The sequence below is a fragment of the Taudactylus pleione genome, unplaced genomic scaffold (assembly GCF_031769625.1).
Source record: "Taudactylus pleione unplaced genomic scaffold, aTauple2 ptg000138l, whole genome shotgun sequence".
In the NCBI taxonomy this organism is placed as follows: Eukaryota; Metazoa; Chordata; class Amphibia; order Anura; family Myobatrachidae; genus Taudactylus; species Taudactylus pleione.
Genome location: NW_028284540.1, coordinates 16,205,390 through 16,224,395, shown reverse-complemented (window position 1 = coordinate 16,224,395; position 19,006 = coordinate 16,205,390). Strand labels below are relative to the sequence as shown.

Here is a 19,006-nt window from a genome sequence, read left to right as displayed (position 1 = left end):
ATTGCAATCTCGCACGAGTTTGACCTGTTTTTTAGAACTCCGATTTACTAAATCCAAATGAGCATAAAAACACGAATTGAACAGAAAAGACAGTCCAACATGCAAATAGAAGTCAACAGACCATTAAACCAACTCGCAAGTACTTTCTTTTATCTGGATGGAATTCAACTCATGGCTTTAATGAGAATCATGTTTCCAAACACAATCGAACAGACAGAAAGCTCGGGACAAAATAGAAAAATCAATAGACAACCTCCTCAGCAGTGCGTTTGTATGTGTTTGGAATAAAAATGAATGTGACACAGTCATGTTGCCTATAAAAAGGGGCCAAAGCTGCATTAATTTGTCTGACTCAAACATGGCTGAATTTACTACAGTAGCTCTCCAGAGCACATGTGTAGGATACCTGAGACTCTACCACCAGACTAAAAAAAGGACCCAGGAGCAAGAAACTGAACACACTCAGTAAATTATGCAGGTACGGTACCAGAGAGGCTCTGCAGGACTCTTCTGTAGGGTAGTTTGAACCTGAACGCATTGTCTGATGGAAAGGTCAGAGATGTTCCGGCTGAACCGGATCAACTTACTCCATCTGTAGGACTTTGTCAAAACGGACCTAGACCCCAAGACAGCATGCTCACGCTCTGTCTCAGGCCTGCATAAACTGCCGGGAGTGTTGCACTTTGTCAATTTTCAGTCAGAGTCCTTGGAATCTCACAGGCAACCTTCTCACGCTACATGACCCAGGTCCTGTTAGCATTCACACCTCTGAACAACACTTTTATCGGCTTCCCTAGCCAGGACCCACAGTGGCATGCAGTTAAGGTAGCTTTTTTTTTTTTTAGCATCGCAGGTATACCAAATGTCTGTGCTCTTGCCTACACATAAGACCACCTAGAGCAAGGGTGCATATTTTCCTCAATCATCCTCATGCCCATTCTACCAACATGCAGGTGGTTAGTAATGCAAATATGAAAACCATGAGTGTTGAAAGGAGTCTACCCTGGACTCCTTGGCCATTTCACTTTCACCTTCCTTTTAATATCAGAAAACCTTTTTTTCCCAGTTCTCCTCACTACACAGGACATGGCCCTCAGCATTCACAGCCACACGACCCCATCCTAAATGGCGGTCGTCCAAATAGTTACTCACGATACTCGACATTCCGCCCAGTTCTGGTCTTCCGCCGCTGGGTGAATACATCAGTCTCCACATCAGATTCCTCAAGTGGATCCTGCATAACAACCTCCTCTACCTCACACTCTCCCTGTACCTCGTAAGCCCTGGGTATGCTCCTTTTCCCCCCTCCATGAAGGAAAAAAAAAGAAACAAAAATCAGAACTAACAGAAAACACCACACAAACCCCAGGCACACATAGTGACGAGACAAAGTTAAACAAAGTAGACAAAAACCCCAACAATAATTAAATACACCAGATCACTTACAACAAGCTTTGCCAATATGCTTCTCTCCTAACTAAATCAGTGCCAAGCCCTAATACAGAAATCCACTACAATGCACGCGTTCAGATCGGTTTGGGGCGTATATATACACGAATCTTGTTATGAGTTACATGTGATGCTTTCTAATAATGGGAAAACAATAGAAAGTGTTTCCAGTGTTCATCGTGTTTGATTGCATTCAAGCATATTTTGGGTGGGCGGAGTGAATCATAAACGGGGATGTCCGACAGTTTTGAAGCAAATACGCCAGTTGTTTATGCCAAGTACTTTTATAAGCCCTTCCGTGGTGAATGTCTTTGCATCTGAATGTGCAAGTATTGAGGCGTCCACTTTGTGCATCTTTAGATGCAACCAATAAATGCCCCATCCAAACTTGCACTTACCCCATGCTAGGTGCAGCTTCTCTGTAGAGTATTGCTTCCAATGTAGGCGATTAAGTATCTGCGTTTGCAAACCAATCCTGGGACACTCCCATAACACACTCATAAGACAGTATTTCTCAGATTGTGTGAATAGCCACCTCCCAGTCACTGCCCAATACATTTCCGAGATCTCACAATGCTGGAGGCATGCGTTGTACGACTGACAAATACGCAGTTGAAAAACATTGATTCTCTTGCGTGAATATCGGCATTACATCACACTCAGAATCAGGCCCTGTGTGAGCTCCTCTGCAACCACCATCTTTTTTTCCTGTAGTGCTTTCTTACGATTATATATATTTATTTGGGATGGCTATTTGTATTGTGGCGATTTTGAAAATAGGGCCTTTGCATCAATTTTCAGACAGTCTGACCAGTAATAAGTCAGATGCTTTGAAATGCACCCCCCGAGGGGAGATTAGGGTAGGGGAAGGGGGGCTTAAGCACCACAGGGGGGGGAGTTAGGCATCCCCCGGGAGGGTTAGGCTCCCCCAAGGAAGGTTGGAGGGTTAGGGTACTTACCTACCGCTGTCGGGATTCTGCACCATGCGGGCTTCCAGTGTCGGGATTTCAGCTGTCGGCATATCATACAGATTCCAAATGCAACATGTTACTTATATTGCATGCATTAAACAGACTTTACCACCAGATGGCACAATTGTAAATGCAATATGCAGAAGATTGTACATACAACGCTACACAGCAGCTTGCTAGATTGAGCCTGAAGTCGCTCTAAAAGGAATCATAATCTATGGCAAGCATAAAAATAGGAACAGATATAGCAACATTAGGATATGTTCAAGCTGAAAGTATTTTTATTTAAGGCATAACAAAATTGTTTGATATTGTTTTCTACAGAGACCTTTGTTCTTGGGGCTTAAAGGATTAGAACAAAAAGTTGCAAATTATACTCAATGATAATTGCATTTCTTCAAAGAGACCCAATGACAGCCACTACAGCATCCCCCTAGTTTAGACAGGATGATTTCTAGGGATCACCCACCTGCTGGTATATAGCCTCACTCCTCCCCTTCCTCTGTGTCTTTCGAGTGTCTCCATGTAATCAGTCCCTGGAAAACACTACAAGGGGAGGGTATTCTGAAGGCTGCCATGGGGTCTCTATGAAGAAATGGAAATTATCAGCAAGAATAATTAGCTTTCTTCTACAATCCTTATGGCAGCCATTACAATGGATATAACAAAGCAGAATAAGGGGTAGGGACAATAAAAACAACGAGATATGCTATCATGCTAATTTATTCTGCAAGTGGCCCTTGCAAAACATGACCCCCAAAGTTGGCGATAAAAACATTCACAGCATGTTTAGAGAATGTATGAATTGAAGACCATGTAGGTGCTTCACAAATATCTGTCACCAAAGCTTAAGCCTTCCTTGCCCATGAAGTAGCCATTGCCTTAGTGGAGTGTGCTTTAAATCACAACTGGAACATTTCGACCTTCATTCTTGTACACGAACATAAAGCTCCCCAATTCACCTTGTTTCGTAGGAGCACAGCCTATTTTTTTTTTTTTTTTATTCCTTCTGGAATAACAAACAAGTGTTCAAATTTTCTAATATCCGTCATTCTTTCAAGATAGAAATTCCTCTGACAACGTATGCCATTTTTCCTCTCTTTCATTCTTATGGCTCAGGATAAAATAAGGGTAATCTGATTTCTTGATTTAACTGAAAAGAAGTTACCACCTTAGGCAGAAAAGGTGGTGTTGAGGACAAACCCAACCTATCAAGTCATAACATTTAAAGAGGGCTGTTTTGCCCACAAAGCTTGCAGCTCACTTACTCTCCTAGCTGAAGTGATTGAACCTCTACAACATTTTTCCCTTTAAATTTTCTGACTTGGAAAATGTGTATTTCTTGTAGCAAACGGATGCATCATTAGGAAATTCATGACCATCGCTCTGTTTCTGAATTCGTCTATCCACCAAGACAGGGATCTTCTTGTCATCTGATTCAATTTTACCAGCAATTCTAAAGGATAATTTCTTCAACTGTACTGGAGTATATTCCATTGAAGACACCTCATTCTCCATTGGGCCCAAAGAACTTTACCTATGGCGGATGCCATCATCCCAAACAAGCAAAGTTCTGATCTTAAAGGGAAACTGTTGCTTTCTATCATGTATGTAGCCAAAGTTTGAATCTTTGTGCATCTCTCTTCTGAAAGAGTGACATTGAACCTCCTGGTATCTACTTGTAGCCCTAAGAACTGAATCCTCTCTACTGGGGGTCAAGTGACTTTTCCCAATTCACAATCCATCCGTGGAACTGTAGATACTATTGTATAATCCAAGTTCTTCCTTACTACTTCCTCCGATTTGCCAGATATTAAAATGCCATTGAGATATGGCCAAATCTCTATGTCCTGTGTCCTCAGACAAGCCATCAATGTTATGAGGACCTTTGTCAATGTTCTTTGTGATGTTGCTAGGCCAAATGGAAGACAGGTAAACTGGAAGTGTTTGTTCCAAATACAAAATCTTAGATACTTTCGACTTTCTTGACTGACGGGTACATGATAATATGCGTCTTTTAGGTTGATTTATGCCACAAAATCTTCCCTTTTTATGCCTGCAATGACTGATTTCAATGTCTTAATGTGGAACGGTTTTACATGTACAAAACTGTTGAAGTCTCTAAGATCTAGGATAGTTCCGAAACCGTCTGTACTTTTATTTACCCGAAATAAATGAGAGTAGAAACCTTTTCTTCTCTGTATTAGTTACAGGCTCCACTACCTGGGAAGCTAACAATTGTCTCAACTCTTCTCCAACGCTTTGACTTGTATATTCATTCTTGGTAGTCTCGAGATCACAAATCTGTTTTGCTTTGGAACCTTCAGAAATTTTGTGTGATAACCGTTGGCAACCAGATTGGTCACCTATTTGTCCTGAACAGAAATCTTCCACCTTTTGGCAAAGCGTAAAATTCTTGTCCCCACAGAGGCGGAACTTCTGCAGTCATTACTTTGTATTAGTTCTTCTATACGACTGATGAAAGGATTGCCTAGATACTACAGAGGCATATCTTCTGTCATACTATCTGCCAGGTCTATAACTTAACTTCTCTGAATTGTTGCCTGGAAGATATAGGTAAAGAAAATCTATTCCCTTTATCTTGCGGCAGCCTGACTGATTTTACACAGGATAATCCTTGAATCATAGCATCAAGTTTGGCGCCAAACAGTAAGGTACCTTCAAACGGTAGTGTTGCCAGGCTATTCTTGGAATGGATGTCTGCAGCCCAAACTTGTAGCCATAAAGCTCTTCTTGCTGTTACATCCGATGCTATTGATCTTGCTGAAAAAGATACCACATCCAAAGATGCTTCACATAAGAATTCTATGGCCTTTTGCATAATATCCAAATATCTCATTATATAATGTTTAGAAATCTTCTCTTTTAGATCCGTATGCATACTAGAACTCCACAGCCTAAGGGCCTAGCTACCGAGGCTATACCCACTCCAGATTTCAAAGACACAGCAGAAGAAATATGCATTATTCCAAAATAGAAAATTATTCTCCTAGCCATAGAACCACAAAATGATGCAACATTTTCCCAGGGTCTCTTAGTTCTAGAAGCGAATTCTGCCACAGCTGAATCCATCTTCGGTACTACACCCAATTAAGGAATTGTACTTCTCTAATAGGATAAATACGGTCTATACAAGAGTTTTCCTGGTCTGTTATCCAAATTTTGCCACTCTTGAAATTCTTTCATCACTGTGAACAGGGAAGCAGCTACCCTTTTTTGTCCCATCTTCAAACAACAGATCTCGATCCTCTGAAGGTTCCAATTTCCTTATTATTCATGGTTTTATAGATATTCTTTAGCATACTTTCAACCAAGTCAATATTAAATAAACATTCTAGTTTCTTCCCTTATCTCACCACTCTTCACTAGAAATACCACATAAACTGCTCCATCATAATTTAGGCTAGTTTGAGATCTAGACCTCTTAACACTCTGCATCCCCCAAAGCTCTATCACTCTCTAAAACGCTATGTAAACTACTAGGAGACGGGAGAAAAAGACAGAGGAAGGGGAGGAGTGAAGCTATATACCAGCAGGTGGGCAGTCCCTAGAAAACATTCTGTCTAAACTATGGGAGAGGGAGATTATCCCATTGTAATGGCTGGCAAGGGGGATCGTAGAAGAAATTATCTTTTATATAAGGCGCAACATGGGTTCCGGTCTTTGTAGATCTGCATTGCGTTAATCTCTGAATTAGGCCCCGATTAATATTTAAAAACCTTTAAACCAGCCAATGTTAAGACAAAAAGGAACATTGGGAGAATATTGCTGAAGCATCCAAGTTTTGTGTAAAGGGATCCCAACGGTCAGAATACCAACAGCGGCACACAGACAGTCAGAATTTTTGTAAGTATTATAACCCTCCCGTACCGCTGCCTAACACTAATTCTCCCCCTAACCCTAATACTTACCTCCGAAATCAGTATTCTGACAGTCGGGAAACCGCTGTCTGTATTGTGACCATCGGAATCCTGACTGTCGGGATGCTGACTACATTCTGCATCAAATAACTAGTATGCAAAAGTCTAAGCAAACATATTTGGGCGAAGTGTAATAACGTGAAAATAAAAAGTTAACACCAAATGTTTCTATTTTAATCATGCAATTCTGCAGCTGTAATGAGTCAATTTATAAAATTTTTCTTGGTTAAGGCAACTTCTGATACTGCACTAAAAGTCAAATTCCTGGTGTTCACACAACTGCTGTAACATGAAATCTGTACCAAAAATCATCAAGACAGCTTTTCCAAATGTGATCGGCTTAGTGTCAAATGTAGGACAGGACATGCGCTCTTTGCTTTTTATGGAGAAAACATATGGACAGATTTCCTTTCATGCCAAATCAGCTATATCAGAAGTAATGTATTCAAATTCCATCAACTATACAACTCAGATTCTGCTGACTGCGACCTGCTGTCAGGATGTGATGAAACAAGCAATACATACCAGTAGTAATGGGCAAACATTAAATAAAGGGTTTACTATACAAGCTCATATACATTGGGCCTGATTCAGCAGCGGACACAAATACAATCGCTAAAGCATTGCAGTTGCTAAAATATGCTAATGCTTTCCAAAACACATCGGTGCATAGGGTCGCCAACTGCTGCCTTCTCATATCCATACCACGACGTGCAACAGCATAAACCAATGACGCACTACAGGCAGCCATGCTCCATATGTGGCAGGTCTGACCAGTCGCAGACTTGGCAGCTCTCCTGACAAGCAGTGAGCTCTCATGTTGCTAGAGAGATCGCAATGCCCAATTTATGCACGCCAATTAAACAGCGTTTAAACTCAGACACGCCCATGTTTTTCTAGCCACCCCCCTACAAATGCTGACTGTCACTCACTTAGCAAGTGTGTACTTTGTGCATGCATAACCGCAATGCGGCTTACACGCATGCGCAGTGGCAAATACTTGCTCGAACTGAGTAAACATCGGCATTGGGTATTCTGCTGAATCAGGCCCATTAATAGGTATAATGTTTGATGGACAGAATATATGTAGAACATGAAAATTTAAAGAAAACTGCTGAATTTTGGCATAAAAAACAAACAAGTGACACTGTAAAGCCTACACATTACTGCCTACAGGAGTTCATTTATTCATCCACCAATGACATTTCCCCCAGCAAACAAAAAAGAAATAAATGGACAGGTTGCCGCTTGCTCTAACTGGTTATAGGCATTAGTGAACATACTGAATTAGGTGATCACCGGTCGAGTACATTTTCAGACAAGAAAACATTTGTTAAAATAAAATCACATATATAAATGTCTTTTAGCAGTCAGTATGTTGTGACATTTTATACAACACAGCACAATATTTCTCGTATAAACCCAGAGTGTAACTTGTAAACCTTATTGTATTTATGTCCACACTTGAAATGTTAGCATGTCCTGCAGCAGATTGTTACATGGATAAGACACACGTCTGATAGCACGCTCATTAAGCTGGGTTATTTTTTCTGGTTAGCTCCTGTAATTGTCACAGTGCCCTGGGTGGGTTACACACTGAACAGCTGTGCAGAAAATGTTGGTCTGCTTGTAAATAAGTATACAATTGCAACAAGAGTATCCAAACAAGTGTGAAGAAATCTAATAGTCCACACAGACCTGAGAGGGAAGTGGGGGAAACGCAATGTACTGTAGGGACAGGAGTAACTGTTAGACACAGATTGCTAAGGGAATAACATGTTGAATTAAATAAGATCTCCAGAAACCAGAGATAAAGCAAATGATCCAACCTTTGACTATTTACATTCAGATTTGTGTTTTCAGTAATCAACATTTTGTATCTTTCGGTAAAAATACAAATATTTCATATTGTAGATTTGCTTCATACTCAAATGTTCCATAAACATCACAAACCATAATTCAACTCAGACAATGGTTAATGTCAGTGTTTAAGGTCAAAAAAAAAAAAAAAGCTTCCAGTCATAAAAATATTTATACTCAACCGTTCACACAACCTACCATTGGCCATTAAAGTAATATATAAGAATTAAAGGCATCGTCCCATAGATAGAAATACTTTCCTGTTGTAATATTATGAAGTCTCACATATTGTATGTAACCAAATTACAAGTGTAGATTTGGTCATAGGCTGCATCCTGGAAGCCACCTGAAATGTCAGCATCTCACATTTCTTCATCCTGGAACCAGTGGTGGTTTTGTAAAAGGAAGAAAAAAATTCTGTAACATTTACACTGTTTTCTTTGAACATCCCCAGTGTCTGATTTTCAACACACCTTCAAGGGTGATATGACACTTTTGTTCTGTTGAAACGCACTAACCAGAGATTCAAACCATCTAATGCTAAAATAAAAGTCATTCATTTTGATTAATATACCTGAGCTTATAACAAATGACCAGGATGATTGTGGCATAATAATAATAAAATAAGCCAACGTTATTCAGAGTTTATTAGTTCTCATAGGACCTGACCTCTATGTGGACACCGAAGTCTTGCTCAATTATAATCATTTAGTTGACCTCGGTGTTTAAAACAAGAACACCCTACATCAGGCCGATGCAGGCACAGGGTATTTTGATCTGGATACGTTTTGTCCTATACGGATAAGCAGCAGAATCCCCCAACCGGAGATCCCTAGAATACAGGTTTGGCTTAAATTCATTAATACCAGCCACTGACAGAAGGACAAGTATATTTAGAGACGTTAGCTTGGTATATTTCTGAAGGTCTACAGGAGTTGGATAGAAAACCAACAGTTTTCTTTATCTCCGACAGTATGAGCTTCACAAAATTCTTCACAAAATATACTAATCTCTTTCCTAACTGGAATGACTCAGCATATCAACTGTACTATGTGATGTGCATTTTATTCTGATAAAATTGCATTGTTTTAGAATGGTCAATGAAAGTCAAAAAATAAAGATAAATGTAGCAACATGGTCATCCTGAAAGTCCAAGAAGAAAGGCAGTAACTGTTCAAGGCAGCGGGTAAAGGGGCAATGACTGCGCCGATATGTTAATCAGATCATAGATCAAATCTTTTAGCAAGTCATTCACCTCAGTCAATAAGGAGATCTAGTGCAAAGCAAATACTGAATTAATAGAACGTGGAAAACATGTTCCTCCAGGACTTAGTCGTCACTGTCACTGCCAGATTCACTCAACTGTAGATCATTCCCTGAAAGTATAAAAACAAAACATATAATAAATACAGTCTAATACAAGTGTGAAGAGAAACAATATATAAAACTAAAGGGACATCTCCCCACAGCAAATTAAAATAAATTTATATGTGGAGAATAAAATTAACAAGGAGACAAGACAATGTGAGGAATCTTCAACTTTAAAAATTGTACATAACTTTACCATTGTCCTAAACAAAAAGACCTAACTTCTATAAGTAGTAAAACTTAAAAAAAAGAAAAAAAAAGGGCAAAGTTAAACAATTCACTGGCTGAACAAATAAAGGTCTTATACTGAAGCAAAAACTAAAATCACAAAATGAAGACCATAGACCTCTAAACAAACATGCACAATTTATACCCCTTTCACATCGCCAAAATAACCCAGGTTATTCCCTCGTTGTTGCCGGGTCGACATGATTTTAAAATGCACCAAAATGAATAACCCTGGTCGACCAACCCGGTATTTCAACCTGGGTTAAAAGAAGGGTTAAACATGGGTCGGACCTGGGTTATTTGGCTCTTAAATGGTACAGTCCCGGGATATTCGACCCAGGTCTGAGAAAATAGTGGTGATTGGCTTTTTCCAGTCAGCTGACCAGCCTGCACACAGAGCACATGTCTCTGTATTTACATTACTGTCCTGTACTGCACACTTTGGGCCTGATTCAGACCCGATCGCAAGCACTGAGCGCTCGCAACCGGGTCGATGTTTTCCCACTGGGCATGCGCACGACGGAGCCGGCTCCGTCATGCGCGAGACCCTGTCCAACCTCTAAACGATTTTCCCTTGAATTTTTCCTTGAAATTTGATCTTCCACTCAGATCGTTTGCAAAACGTTTGCAAATCATTCAAACACTAAACGATGTCGTTTCAATCTGTGATTGACAGCTTTCAGCTATAGTGGGCAGATAATATTTTAGACGGGTTCATAGTTTGATCGTTCAGCGTGAACGATGTGTAAACGATTAGTAAGTGATCTCCAAGCGATATGAAAGCGATCAAGTGAAATTGACCTGCATTTTCAGTCGATGAAGGAGACGATCAAACGAGCAGCGGGAGCGCACATCGTTAGAAACAATTACTGCACGATTTGCAAACGATTTTTATACTATTGAACGATAACGATATTGTTCAATCGCCTGCTAAAATCGTCTAGTGGATGCCCCTCATAAGACTGTTGTCCATCAGCTTTGGAGACACCTATGATTTGAAAATGACCATCACTGGATTGGAGACTGGTAGGAGGGGGGTTTTTCCTTCTAGAAGGAATAGTATGACTATTGGTGATGGGACCTGGCTCCAAATCCTAACAACAACCCAATTAAAGGCTCCAAAGGGTTAGGGGCAATAGGTAGCCTAGAGGGCATTCCAAGGCAAGTGGTAGAGAGCATATCTGTCTGACAAGTAAGCAAATTGGATTTAGAGTGCAAAAAAGGAATAGAGCAAATCGCAAGGCAAAAACTGCCTATATAAACATACAGAGAAGGGTGCCAATGTTTATTCATTTGAGGAAATACAGAAATAAAAGTAGTTGAACTCCAGGGCTTGCAGTTACATGTATGAATAGTAGTTTCTTTTAGGTTTAGTACTCAGTAGCGCAGACTAGTTTGCAAAGCAAAATGTTAGCTCCCCAGTTTCAACATTTTTGTAAGTACTCCTGACAATTACACACAGGTAACCTTGCTCCTAACATTACATACATCATATAAAGCTTACTAAGGCAAGTTACATACTGTAGACATTTCGAAACAAGTTTCTGCAACCTGTCCCACTGACCACCATAAAACACCACAACTGAACTAGATACATAAATGGGTGCAGTCATTCCAGCTTTGTTCGCGACCTTGAGAGTAAGACCAAACCAGCTAAGGGCTCAGCTGTAGCAAGAGATAAACTTCTCAACATGGTTTCAGCACATCTGTCTGTTGTCACAGTCTGATACACATATTAAAGCATAAGAGGAAATTGTAAATATTTGTACTTAATACAGAGCTGCCTGTGATGATTCAGATTTTAAATGAGAAGAAAATTAGAGTTATGGTAGACTTACCTAGATAACTCCTTTTCTTTGAGGTCCACAGGGATACCATGGGGATATTATGGTTGGAAGACCAGGCACCAAACAGTTAAAGCTTCTGCTCCCAGAATGCCCTGGGTCCTTCCCAATATGTACCCCACCCCTAGCCATAGGACTTCAGTTTAGTTAACAAGCCTCAAGGCAGGAGAATGAAAGAGGAGAAGGAAGAACAATTGTACACCAAAAACACTTACATTAGATGAGGGAATCTGTGACCGAAAGAATAGAACCTAAATGAAGCCAGGTGCGCCAGGGTGGGTACCCTGTGGACCTCGAAGAAAAGATTTATCTAGGTAAGTCTACCATAACTCTAATTTTCTTCTTCAGGGTCCATAGGGATCCACAGGGATACCATGGGGATGTCCTAAAGCAGTTCCCCTAGGGTGGGAGACGCTCCTGAGCAGTAAGGAGAATTCGTCGCCCAAAAGGAAGCATCCTGAGAGGCAAAAGTATCAAAAAGGCATAAAAACCTAATGCTGGGCATACACTGCCAAATAAAATGTCTGTCAGACCGACAGACATTTTATCTGGCTGGCTGCCAGCCGCAGATGTCCGCGGCATACACTGTGAGAGAAATCTCACAGTGTATAGCCCGACATCCGCGCTCCGCCCCCGGGGGCGGAGACATTTCCCTGTTCCTTCCGTAGGAAGGAACACAGGAAATGTCTGTCTGTTGGCCGCGATGGGCATACACTGCCCGATGCGGCCTACAGTTTCCCGGGTAAATATCGCATCGGACGGGCATGCTGGACAATCCAGCATGCCCGACCGAGCAATATTTAACCCTCGGTCGCCCGCATACACGCTGCAATTATCGCGGCGATCCGCCGATATCGGGCGGATCGTCCCGATAATTGCAGAGTGTATGGCCAGCATAAGAAATGTTTGGCCAGAAGACCACGTCGCTGCCTTGCACAACTGTTCAGCGGAGGCACCACGACTAAATGCCCACGATGGCCCTACAGACTGAGTAGAATGTGCGGTCACCGTGCTTGGGACAGAAAGATCAGCCTGTGTGTACACCTGAGAGATAGTCATGCGTAGCCATCTCGCCAGCGTCTGCTTATTAGCTGGCCATCCTCGTTTGTGAAAACCATAAAATACAAAAAGAGCATCAGATTTTCTAGATACGGAAAGCACAAACTACATCCAGGGAGGCTTCACCTACAGAAAGGTCTGAAGCCTCAAAAGCAGGAACAACAATTTCTTCATTCATGTGAAAACGGGACACTACCTTAGGAAGGTAACTCTCAATTGTATGAAGAACAGCTCTATCCTGGTGAAAAATCAAAAATGGGGAGCAACAAGATAGTGCTGCCAAAATCAGAGACTCTGCGAGCAGAAGAAATAGAAAGCAGAAAAATTGTCTTTGCTGTTAACCACTTCAAATCCACAGAGTCCAAAGGTTCAAAATGGGGAAGTTTGTAGACCCTTAAGAACCAAAAGACAAATCCCACCGTACTACCGGTGGAACAAAAAAGGAGGCTGAATTCGCAAAACTCCTTGGAAAAAAAATTCTAACATCTGGTAATGAAACCATTAAGCTTCTGAAACCAGACTGACCGTGCACTCTCAAAGTGGCCAGGCATAGACCTTGCTCTAATCCTGCCTGAAGAAAAGCCAGTACTCTGGAAATCCTGAATATCTTAGGATCATACTTCTTATGGGAACACCACTGACCAAAAGAATACCAAACTCTGTAATAGATGCGGGCAGAGGCAGGCTTTCGTGCCCTAATCATCGTTTGAATTACAGAACTGGATAAACCTTTCCCTCTTAGGATGGAAGATTCAAGAGCCACGTCCTCCAAGCCAGATGGGGTAAGTCCGGATGTCGGCATGGAACCTGTGTTAGCTGATCCTGCCATAGAGGGACTGTATGGAAAGATTCTGGATGTCGGTGAACCAAAGAACTCTGGGCCAAGCCAGAAATACCAGTATTACTGTTCCGTCTTCCTGCTTGAACTTTCTCAGAACTCTTGGGAGTAGAGAAAATCGGAGGAAAAAGAAACGCCAGCTTGAAATCCCATCTCACTGCCAGTGCGACCACAAAGGCTGCTGATGGGTCTCTGGACCTGGACCCGTACCTGGGGACCTTGTAGTTGTGGCGTGATGCCATGAGCTCTCTCTCTGGTAGACCCCATTTGTTTACCAGGAGCTGAAAAACACTCCCGGATGGAGACATCACTCTCCGGCGTGCATGTCCTGGTGACTTAGGAAGTCTGCTTCCCAATTGAGTACTCCCGGTATGAATATTGCTGAGATGGCCGGAAGATGACGTTCTGCCAACTCAGAAGCTGTGTCACTTCCTTCATGGCTGCATAACTTCTTGTGCCTCCCTGATGATTGAGGTAGGCCACTGTAGTCGCATTGTCAGACTGGATCTGGACCGGCCTGCCCTGGAGCAGGTCCTGTACCATAACAAGAGCTCTGTATACTGCTCGTAGTTCCAGAATGTTTATTGGCAGATGACTTCCCTGAAAGGTGTAATGACCAGTCACTGCTCCCCATCTGCGAAGGCTGGCATTCGTGGCGAGAAGCACCCAATTAGGAATCCTGAACTAAAGCCCTTTGTTTAGATGATCCTTTCTCAGCCAACACTGGAGGGAGTGACGAACCTGTGGAGTGAGAAGGATCCTCTGAGACCTTATCAGATTGATTCTTTCCAGGTGGAACGGACAGCATAATCTTTGTAGAGGCCTGGAACGGAACAGAGCCTACCCCACCATGTCGAAGGTGGATACCATTGATCCCAGGGACCTGTATTACTAACAGAATGGATACCTTTCTCGTATTCGCAATGATAGATCCACAATCTTGTCCTTTGGCAGAAACACTTTTTGTGCTCGAGAATCCAGAAACGTTCCCAGATGTACCATCTGCTGTGTTGGAGAAAGCGCCGATTTCTTCCAATTGATTATCCAGCCATGCCCTTGTAGGCAGGTAATGGTCATTTGAAGATGGTTTTGTAACATAACCAGAGTATGTGCCAATATCAGAAGGTCGTCCAGATATGGCAGAATTCTGACTCCCTGACGCCTGAGATAGGCAGTCATTATTTTGGTAAAGACCCGGGTAGCCGTGGATAGGCCAAAGGGTAGAGCCTGAAATTGGTAATGCAAACCATAAGAATTGTTGGTGGGATGGTATAATAGGAACATGCAGATATGCATCCTGAATGTCCAGAGAAACCATGTAATCCCCCGGCTCCATTCCCAAAATAATTGACCAGAGAGTTTCCATACGAAACTTGAGTACATTGACAAACCTGTTGAGCGTTTTTAGATTTAGTATAGGACGATAAGCCCCATTCGGTTTCTGAACTAGAAACAGATTGGAATAATAACCCCTTCCCTTTTGAAACACTGGAACTGGGATTATTAGCCCTGCCTGCAACAGGGAGTGAATGGCTTCTTGAAGGGCAAAGGCCTTGAACGCATCCTATTAAAGATTTGTGCAAAAAAAAAAAAAAAAAACTTCTGGTGGGGATATCTCCAGAAAGTGAGGGTATACCCCCCTGAGAGACCACTTCTTGGACCCAGGCATCTGTGGTTGTCTGATGACAATAATCCGCAAACTGAAGAAGTCGGCCTCCCACCCTGGGATCCCCCAGAAGGAGGCCCGGTCCATCAGGCTGAAGGCATGTTATCTGGCTTAGAAGCTGAACATCTTGCTGGGCCAGACCTCTTAGTTTGTCACTTAGACTTGAGAAAACTAGTTGGCCTAGAGGAAGGCTGTTCCTTTACTTGTCCCTGAGGACGGAAGGACAGAAAAGAAACCTGCCTAAATTGGAGTATTTGACTTAGAAGGCAGACCTGCAGATTTTGAAGCCAAAAGAGTAGTGGTTATATTATCCAACTCTGGTTCTTCAAAAAGTACCTTTCCATAGAAAGGCAAGACTTCCAGCACCCTCTTTGATCCTGTATCTGCTTTCCAAGATCTTAACCAAAGGGCCCTGTGTGCCACTATTGATGCTGCTGATGCCCTAGAAGCTACAATTCCAGCATCCACTGCAGCCCCTCCCAGATAGGAGGCTGCTTCCCGTATGTGGGAGATGTTCATCATCTGTTCTCTGGTAGCATTTGGTAGTGAATCCTCCAATGCACTTATCTATTCTTCAACAGCTTTGGTTACCCAGGCCTCAGCCATAGCTGGACGACTAACTGCTCCAGATGATGAAAATATTGCTTTAAGACCGGCTTCAATCTTTTTATCTGTGGAATCTTTCAGCGAAGGTGCTGATAGAATAGGCAATGTAGCATTTCTAATTAAAGGAGCTACATGAGCATCCAAAGTAGGAGGTACCTCCCATTTAGTACATACAGAAGGTGGAAACTGATACAATGATATTCTTTTAGTCACATAAAATCGTATATCAAGGTTACCCCATGCCTCCTCTATAAGCTCTGCAAGCTGATCAGATACAGGGAATTCAGTTTTGACCACCTTCCGGTGGTGATTAAACATTGGAGCCTTCTTACTACAAGCTTGTTCATCATCCTGAATATCTAGGACTGATATAACCACCCTTACCAAAGAAAGAACATCCACTATGGACGGATGATCCTCCTCCCCAGAGCTAGATCCAGGAGAGGAACCCTGTGCATCATCTAATTCTCCTGATGATGTGTCTGAATCCATATGTTGGGCAGACTGACAGAGAACTTGCGTTTAGGCACTTTGTGCACTGCCGGTCTGTTATCAACATCAGATGGTGCCATACTCTGACTAGAATGGCCATAAACATCCTTCCAGGAAGGATGCATAGGAGGTGCAAACATAGTATACTGTGGACACCCCATCCAAGGAGGCATCGTTGGAGCAGCCATACGATCCACAACCTTCATCATAACCTGGGACAAAGAGGACGGTTCTTGTCCAGGGACAGGTAAACTGGATTGGTGAGGGGACTTTATATAACAGACACACAAAGCATCCTTTACATCCTGAGAGGACACAAGTCATACATGTCTTACATGGAACCAGCACAGGCTGCTCCCACTCCCGTTTACCTTTATCTTTTGACATGGTCAATAAAGGCAATAATTGCAATGTTATGTGACAGCTTTCACAAAATCTCAATTGAATGTAAAGTACTCAGAACAAAAATTCCACCCCAAGAGGATGGAGAGAAAACAGTTATAATTGACAGATTTTAAAAATAAAAGACAGTGTCAATCAGCCGCTAGCAGTCACAAACAATGCATATGTAATATAATTACAATTGGCTCTAAATCAACTACAGCACCGCAAAGGAATGGTAGGCCATAGAGCACCATATACCTTAACCAAGGGAGAGGTATACAGGGAGACTGACCCAGACCCTCCTGAGACCGCAGCTACAGGGCGCAGTGAGCGTGGATCGTGAGCGTCTCATATACAGGCGGAGTAACCCAGACGCACAAAACATTTCGTAGGGACTGGGTCGGGGGAGCGCCTACCTCCCCTAAGCTGCGTTAACTAGCCGGGTACACTGGCCTCGTGGCAGCAGAAGCATCTGCTGACGATCCCCGGCGTCACACGATAAGGCCCCGACTGGTGTAATGAGGACGCGGATAATCCTGGGCCTTGACAGCAGCAGCTTCTGGTGTGTCTCTGACACCAGAAGCAAGGACTACCGCGTGCGAATCCTCATAAGCGTGGCATCGCCTTACCTGACATCTCCAAACATCCGGTACAGTTCAGGTCGCAACACTGCTGCTAGCCAAGCCCAGCCACGACCTGCCAAAATCACCAGCACAATTACTGATGTTGCGGCCCGGCGGAGGTAGATGGAGTCGCATTATCTGCATCTGAATACAGACACTGAGTACTGCTTACTCAAACATAAAAAAAATTAAACAAAACAAAAATAAAAGCTTATGACTGCCAGAGCAGTCCAGTTACAAAGGTGCGTCTTGATCCTGCCGCACCAAACGAACAACTGAAGTCCTATGACTAGGGGCAGGATATATATGGGGAAGGACCTGGGGCATTCTGGGAGCAGAAGCTTTAACGGTTTGGTGCCTGGTCTTCCAACCATAATATCCCCATGGTATCCCTGTGGATCCCTATGGACCCCGAAGAAGAAGAAAAAAGGAATTAAGCACCTGCGACCCAAACATTTTATGACCATTATAGTCAATGGCAGCTGTTTGATGCAGCCTGAAAATCTTTTTTTTTATTTTTATTTGTAAATATCATGTGGCCAAGATTAAAACAGCATCCAAAGCTGAACTCTGGCCCTCATTCAGAGCCACTCGCTAGCGGCAGTACGCTCGTTCCGAGCGATGTTCGCACATCTGCGCATGCGTACGGTTTTTAGTACGCATGCGCGAACCAGTCAGTGCGGCCGAAAATCGTTGGTACGCAATATAGCGAGGGCCTGCTATTTTGAGTGACAGAATGAGGCGTATGTGGGTGGTAACAGGGGAAGGTGCTTGAAAACGGGGAGTGGAGATCCGAACGCAGGCGTGCTTAAAGGTCAAAACGGGCGTTTTAAGGGAGTGCATAATTAATACAGCAGCGTCATTGACCACGTCACTTGGTTTTTTTTAACTCAGAACTGCTCGCAAAATAGCGGTTGAAAACACTAACCACAAGAATAGCGAGCAGTTCATGCGCTGTACGATGTACTCGATTAATCTAATAAATAGCGGACATGACGTATGGTGCGTGCGGCCAGGGGGCGTTTTTATCAAATAAACGAGCGTATGTTTTGCTCGCTCGTTCAGACTTAGAGGTGGGAACAGACTGCAATTTGCGAACGGATCATTTGAATAGCCACCCCTTGTTTTTGAACGAACGACCACAAATAGCGAACGGCTCTGAATCAGGCCCTCTGTTTGTATAATACAATAGACTTGTGTCAGTTATCCCATGCAAGGCCAAGATGGATTGAACATCAATTATTACTGTGCATTCCAGTTTGCCTTGAATCCATTACTGATAAAAGTTGAAATTATATTGGAGACAGACAAAGCAGAAGACATTTTTAGAAGTCAACTTAAAAGAATAAAACACACCCCTATATCTGGGAGAACTAATGAAATTTTAATGTAGTTATCTTGAAGAACAAACCCTATAGGCCGTTTTCATGAAACATAAAACAAAGCAAAATACCGGTCCGCATAGGCAGACTTATGATGTAAGATAAAATAGTTGGGGCTCAGACTGCAGAACCCGCCCTCTTTTTCCCTTTGCTATGATCCCCTGCCCTTCCTGTTACTTTTTTTGTATATCTTTCTCTCTCTTTTCTTATTAACTTATGACAGAGATTCCCACTACAGACCTGGTTTTTAGAATATCCAAGGTTTCACACAGACTGTGAAATCAAATTGACTGAG

At 42.5% G+C, this 19,006-nt stretch overlaps 1 protein-coding gene across 1 annotated transcript in view; it reads right to left on the bottom strand.

Moving 5' to 3' along the window:
• Positions 1-9,267: 9,267 nt before the first annotated feature.
• Positions 9,268-19,006, bottom strand: part of EAF2 (ELL associated factor 2) — a 51,432-nt gene continuing 41,693 nt past the window's right edge. The window contains exon 6 of the mRNA XM_088473673.1: positions 9,268-9,597. Within this exon, the coding sequence (XP_088329799.1) occupies positions 9,551-9,597 (47 nt within the window). The 3' untranslated portion in view covers positions 9,268-9,550. The remainder of the gene's footprint in view (positions 9,598-19,006) is intronic.